Genomic DNA, 7,265 nt, shown 5'->3' with positions numbered 1-7,265 from the left:
GGGGCCTATGAATTCTGGATGCCCTCGGTTGATGGTAGTCGTACAAGGTATCTTTAGCCAAGGTGGTTGACGGCTTTCTAATAGTAGGATACAAGATGCATACGTTGTTTGTATTGTTTCTTTCAATGGCTAATCCATGTCGCCACATTATGTGATCTTTGAGATTGTACTATAAATAAATTCTAACAATATATAATAAAAGCATGTTGTGTACATCACTTCAATGGAGAGGCTGAGGCGTTCCCCTTTAAAAAAATAGATTGATGTGGCTGTTTTTTCGTTTGCGTTTTTGCAGGGCCCTAAGGCTGCTTTGAAGCACAAACTTTCTGGCAGTATTCTTGGGAGCATCGGTGCTAAAAACACAATAAGCTAAATATCAAAACTCCCGAGAGAAAAAGCCCCAATCGAAACGGGTCCATACATGGCGACCAAAGAGACAATAAAGGCGTTAGGGGAAATGTATTTCTAGCATGAACGCTAGCTAATTAGGAGAAATGTGACAAAACCTGATGAAACTTGGCAGCATGAATCTTGATGCACTAAATCAGTAGGAGAAATATGCTACTGTGCATGCTAGAAACGACACGTTCACTAGACCAGACCAACTGTCCACTTCTTCAGAAATTACAAAGGGTTGTTCCTGAGGTTTGACACATTTTTTCTACACATTTCATCCTTGCAGCCAGCAGCTTTATCCGCTCAAGGCTATCCGACTGATTATTCCAAAGCATTAAGATTGACCACTACAAAATTCTTCAGTGGCACACACCAGTTACCGCACCTATGGGGAGTGTGCTCGACCAGATTTTCTACGGTATACATGCATGGTTGAGAGAGTACACTACATGAGATGACGCCCCGGCCAGGTCTGAATTTGAATGGGACTATTTAAACCCTGTCCTCTATCACTTCTCTTCGTCTGACTGAGATCCGTTGATGGCGTCCGCAAAGTACTCAACTGCAGATAATAAGACATACCACAAATCGTTAGGTCAGGGATGATGATTAATTTGGCAATTCCTTGATTGATAGAATTAGAAACACGAGGAAAATTACCTATGTCATCATGGTCTGGGGAATCAAGTAAGAGGTCTGAGTCCGAGGGCAGGAATGGGGTACCGGCGTAGTTCTCAAGGGCCTCCAAATCTAGACATGAATATGGAATGCCAACAGTGTTATTAGGAAGATAGTCAATTGGGACGTGGAAAATAAATCTGACAGCACAAATGCTGACTGAGTTGTACTTTTGTTAAAGAACTCAAGTATTTTATAAAATCCACACACAAAAAGATTGGATATTCAGTACCAAGTTTCCACCAATAATGAGTTGTAGAGATGCAACTATCTCTGTTTTTGGGTTTCCACCAATAATGAGTTGTGGAATAAATGAAGTGGCTCAAACAGTAGTGTGTGTCTTCCAAAAACAGAGATAGTTGCATCTCTACAGAACAGCCTATTTTTGTTCCTCTAGCAATTTTTCACACATGAACTCTTATATTACTTCACTGCTAGCCGCGCAGAATTTATAGCAGATACTATTTTCATGTTTCGTATGAACTGGTTGTCAAAAGAAAGACTATTCAATAGAGTAAAACTACCAGAGACAGAAAATCACCTCCCAAACTTGTCAAATCAGCTGTAAGATCAGACAGACTGAAATTCCACAGCTGCCCTAAGGATCGGATGGAGTCCCTTGACGAACCATCTGGCCCTAATTGCAGAGGTCCTGTGTCCCCTATGTCAGTTCCAAATGCTGAATCCAGTACTGATGTATCCATGGCCATCCCTGGTATCTCAGATGGAGTGAAAGGAGCATGGTTGCTTGATGCTGCTGATGAGGGACTCATAACCATTTCTGATGGCATAGCACCAGCATGTGCAGCTTCAGGTGCACCGTTGTCCACAGCCATGCTACAAGCAACATCAGAGTAACATCATATGAGACATGAATGTGAATAGAAAGAGGGGGGAAATGAAACACGCAATACGGACATTGTTAGGCAAACCGAATATGCCCAGCATATACCTAGCATATTCGGTTTATACCCTGCCATATTTAGTGCTTGATATTTGGCCATTATGGTTAGGATTGGTATCCATGTATATCTTGTGTAAATGCCTATATATATGAGATACGTGAAAGACCACAATGTGTGGCAAATCATTCTCCTCTTCTAATTCTATCATGGTATCAGACATGACTTTCTGCAAGACATTAGGTCAGAGAGGCTGCAGCCTGCACTCCTGGTTGCATCATTCGGCAACACAGCTTAACAATCATTGGTTGAAAAAAGATGTTTCAGCAACATAACATCAAGTGAAGCAGAAATATGGATCAAAGAGAAAAGATAGGGATATTTCCGAGCGTTAAGTACTTCTCATGAAACTTTTTGTAGCAAGAGATGTCAAAAAAAAAAGCATTGTAGTTAAGTCAACAAAGTGGTGAATAATAACAGCCAGTGACATTACTTCAAAGTACCAACCCCTTCAGTAATCATTAATTCCTTAGCAGTTTGACTGCTGCAGCACTAAAAATAGTACACATGCATCTTACAGCAGTATGTATATATTCAAGATTTGTTTCAACTATATAGACAGAAGCAACAACGGAAGATAAAATGTTCGAATATTTCAATATGTATGCATGGATAAAACACAATTTGCCAGGCAAAAATATTCACGGAACATGATTAAACTGATGCATCTCACAACACAAACAGCTCACATGAAGGGAAAACAAACATGAGATAAATGTAATGCTTACTCATTTCCAGAGTTCATGCGAATTGGGTGATAGCCACCTGGTGCAGGTATACCATTCACCATATGACCACTGGATAGACCACAAACCATTGGATCAATGTGAGGCTGGCCAGGAGCAGGCATCAGAGGTTGCTGAAGTACTGGATACCCCATCGGTAAATTGTTAACTGCACCAGATTCACAATTGCATTGAATAAGAGTGATAATAATATTTAGAAATGTCTAAACCAGTCGATGATGAAAGCTAAACCTGAAAGATTGTTCAACCATGCTAAAGATTCATTATAAAAATTGGTGCTAGTGAAAAAGAATCATTACAAGATCTTCACTATTATACCATTATGGAGTCTTGCCATACAACCCAACAATTATGCAGTAAATGAGGATAATATGGACTCTAGAAAGCGGAGAGGAGATGTTTACTTATATGAGACGATATTTTGATAGAAGGTATGGAACTGTAAAATTTGTTCTGTAAAATCACAAGACAGGGAGGGATATTGATAAAAAAATGTGCATACTTGCGCACTTCCCGTGGAAGGCAAATTGTACTCAAAAAGCAGCTAAGGTGAAAAGAAAGCATATTAGAAATTCTAAACTGTGATGTACTTATTGAGCATCTTTTGAGGGCTAGACGTCAGCATGGACATTACCTGGCATATGATGCATTCCATTTTGCATTGGAGCCATTGGAACATTCTGAGGTGCTGGATATTTCATCAAATTGAACTGGTGTTGCAATAAATGGTTGAACAAGATAATTTGCCTTTTCAATTTCAATCTTATGTAGTAAGCCCGAAAGAATTCAGAGTTCTCTTCTTCAAGTTTCTGCCATACTGAAAATACAAAAAATATCAAAGTCAGCAACAAAACTTTAGAGCTCGAATGGATGTATATTTAGATGCTCGAAATTCAAGAAACATATTATGAAATCCCTTGATCTCATAGAGCATTCCAAATTATGCTTTTGCCCTGAGAAATTCCAATCGATGTAAGTATCAATGAATGTTAGGTTAAACTGGTAGGCAAGCATCTGATACTCAATTCATGGCATAGTCACACTGAGAAAATCTGCAACGATGCACAGATCTTTTGTGTGTTTCAAGGAAAAGGAGAAAGTGATACATTATATTATGCTAATTTGTTCGTCAATGTCATGGGCAGGAGTTGTGCGTGCCTCTTGAGAAAGATGATTTTTATACTATAATAAAATATCATACTCCCTCCGGTCCCGAAAAACTGTCGAACTGACCATTTTGCTAAAAGAACCATTCAATTTTATTTTCCTCAGCCCGCAATCCATCTAGTTGATGCATTAAACCATCGGAGCAGTGCAGAGGCAGAGAGACCCAGCCATTACGGGAGGCATGCATTCATGGTCTGACTAAACAGCCAGCCAAAAAGCTCGGCCACCACATGCATGCATGGTCCGTTCAAAGACGAGCTATAAAAGCTGATTTACGAAGGTTCTAACTGTAAAATGTAATTGTACTAACGGTCCGACATTTATTCCGGATCTGAGGGAGTATATTACTGGTTGCACTTTGAAGTATCTGGAAAAGTAAATTAGCAAGCACAAAAAAAGAAATTCAAACATGAATATCATCATTGGCTGAATTTGCAACATCACCTAAAGTAGTGAAGCCAGGTTCTATTCTCGCGCGGGTAGAAAGGGTCCTAACAACCTCTCCTTTGGTCATGTACAGTTGCAGACAGCGCTCTATCAAATTCTGGACCTGCAAACAGATTTCAAGTTTCACTAATTAATTGTCAAGAGTGTGAGACCCCCAATGTAGAGGGATATAATCTGGTAAAACCATAGCTTCAACAGGTAGACATCTTACAAGTTCAATGTCTTCGCGGGATACTTTTCTATTATCATTACTAGCGACTGATAAAGAACCAGAATCTCCTGCAGGAGCATCAGTGGACATAGTGTTTAGTTGGTTACTCTGCACTTCATTAGTACCTTGTGGTGACATCTGCAACTCTGTTGTGCTCTGAATATCCTGTATGTAATGTCCATAAGTAACACAAATCAGTTATCTGCTAAAGGCAACACACAATGGATGCTAATACTGAAAGTAGTAACAGTTAATTATGAGTGTTATTAGTAAGAAAAAACAGATGCATTGGCATCAAGAAAAAAATATCTTTAATAACAGGTAAAGTAGCGTCTTGACTGTTCCCACTATTACTGAATAGGAGAGTTACAGGACTAAAGAAAGCGTCGCAACAGTATCTCAATTTCTTGATAATAAGTACACATACACAAATTACTATAGATTTCTTTTTGCCAGTTACCAACAAATACTGTAGGGAAGCCATAATGCATAATCATCTCAATCACTCTCTGTCAGCTAAATATAAATTTTACGCACTTTCACCATCTGGTTAGACCAACCAAACATAATTTTACAGTGAAAGATAAAGATAATTAGGAGGATCTTTAGTGACAACTGATAATAGCAAGCAAATTCACCTGTGAATCCTTCATTGCAGCTTATGGAAATTGCGGAGTGCAGGATCAATGCTTATCCTGATAGGGAAATAATATCAATGATTACGCTGGATTGCATGCCGAAAATAAACAAAAAACCATTGCAGTTCACGCTAAATAAATCTTGCTGCAACATTAGACACGAAACTGACATATCAGCTTTCTCAAATTTCCCGCTTCGAACTAGAAGCAAGTGAACTTCATATTTTTCATCAAATAATGGAAAAAAGGTGAAAAGAAAAGGAAAGTGCAGTGACATGGTAGAGAGAATGTAGTAGGTTCTGTCATGGTTTAAGGAAACAATTATTATTGCTATTCTACAGCGATTATGGCATTCTAAAATTAAAAGAAACAATACCAAAATTCAGAAAATTGATGATAACATCATTCGGTCAGCTAGATTTGACTTGGTGCCAGCCACAATATGAGAGTGAAAGCTAGAAATATAACCAACACGGCATAAGCTATGTATATGACAATGATGCTTGAGAACCCTTTGTGGGCTTCACAAAAACAAAAACAAAAAAAACTTACATATATATCTACTGAACATGAAACACATATAATGAGCTCTCTTCTGAAATAATAGAAATGTGTAATGTAGGCTTAAGGGTTGTTTTCCCCTGATGTTAGTGCTTGTTGATCAAGTAATTGTGTCCCCAATAAACACCAATAAAAAAAGACATTACTGAGAAATGTGTAATGTAGGTTTAAGGGGTGTTTTTCCCTTATGCGTTTTCTCGAATAAAAAAAAGACATTACTGAGAATCTCCATAGTCGGTAAAAAAGAGGCTTGAGATTATCACTTAATAGCATACAAAAGGAAGTAATTGTGTCCCCAATAAACACCATTCATACGCTAGAAGACATCACTGAATTTGACTTCATAACTCTGGGATACTAGAGATGAAAGTGAAATTTGATTCTTAGAAACTTTACTGGATTTGTCCTATCATTTACTGTAGCACCATCTTAGAATCTTGGAAGAATTCAAATGTAAAATAACAGTGCTGAGTGCTGACAGTGGGCGCTCATGTTTAAAACCAAGATTAACCTTGTTTTGAAACAAAACATACTATGAACCGCAAAGAACTTGGAAAGGTAGGGAACAAACAGATAAATTATACTAAAACAATGGCCTCGAACCAGTTGACTTGACAAATTAACATGATTGCTTTAGTACGGCTCAGAGCAAAAGAGTATTTCTGCAATCTTAACACCAAGAAGTCAGGGGCACTAACGTGGGGCGTGGAAATTCAGTTTAAAGACCCAATTTTTGGGAAAACAAGCTGCTCAGCTTCTGGGCAAAATGGGGCCGCTCAGATCGATCTTGCGCGGTAAAAAAAGAAGAACCAATCGAGCCGTGGAAGGATGGATTAGATTAACGAGGGCACCGCGCAACAAACAAATCGGCAACTAACTGAATGAAAAGAAGGAATGGTTGATTGCTCACTGCGTCGGCAAATACGAAGCGAGACGAAATCTTGAAGCTCAGGATGAAAGTGGGAACTTCTGCGTTGTGCCCCGTGAGCGCGTCACCGGACAGAAAAGACGACGGCCACGGACCGACGCAGCCGGTGACGAGCGGAGGAGCTGCCGGGCGGCACCAACAGCGGAGGGCAGGAGCGAAAGAGCGGCGGCGGCACCAAAAACGGAGGAGCGGCGGCGGAGTGAAGGAGGGAGGCGAGGCGGCTGCCTTAATCGAGGGCCGAGGGCCGGGACAGAGGCGGGGCGCAGCCGGCGCCGCAGGCGGTGGCCACGAGCGGCGTGACGTGCTCCGGTGTGTGGCGAGCACGAGTGGGGTGTGTGCAAGCCAATAGCAGGCTGTTCCGAAGCCCACTTAACTTTTACTGCTTGCCCGCGATACTAGTTGTTGGTCTGCGGTAGGATTGTCATAATTTCGTTTATTTTCATTATATTGTACTTATTCTTAGTGTTTGTTTGATCCAACTTATGCATTTTTATGGCAGATGTTCTGCATAGATCATAAATGAACACAATG

General features: G+C 40.0%; 1 protein-coding gene across 1 annotated transcript; it reads right to left on the bottom strand.

The window, feature by feature from the left end:
* Positions 1-592: 592 nt before the first annotated feature.
* On the bottom strand, positions 593-6,833 carry LOC124661964. The gene is made up of 9 exons (XM_047199854.1): positions 6,717-6,833; positions 5,246-5,302; positions 4,608-4,772; positions 4,394-4,499; positions 3,417-3,599; positions 2,765-2,930; positions 1,616-1,911; positions 1,057-1,146; positions 593-958 (listed from the first exon to the last, which is right to left on the bottom strand). The coding sequence occupies exons 2-9, from the start codon at positions 5,258-5,260 to the stop codon at positions 906-908; spliced, it is 1,074 nt and encodes a 357-aa protein (XP_047055810.1). The 5' UTR covers positions 5,261-5,302; positions 6,717-6,833; the 3' UTR covers positions 593-905.
* Positions 6,834-7,265: the final 432 nt, after the last annotated feature.

The sequence above is a fragment of the Lolium rigidum genome, chromosome 6 (assembly GCF_022539505.1).
Source record: "Lolium rigidum isolate FL_2022 chromosome 6, APGP_CSIRO_Lrig_0.1, whole genome shotgun sequence".
NCBI lineage: Eukaryota > Viridiplantae > Streptophyta > Magnoliopsida > Poales > Poaceae > Lolium > Lolium rigidum.
This window is presented reverse-complemented; position numbering and strand designations above follow the sequence as displayed.

Coding starts and splice junctions, on each gene's coding strand:
- LOC124661964 (XM_047199854.1), bottom strand. Junction 3,600..4,393: donor ACCTGGCTTCACTACTTTAG/GTGATGTTGCAA, acceptor TTGTATTTTCAG/TATGGCAGAAACTTGAAGAA. Junction 1,912..2,764: donor CGCATGAACTCTGGAAATGA/GTAAGCATTACA, acceptor TGTTGCTTGTAG/CATGGCTGTGGACAACGGTG.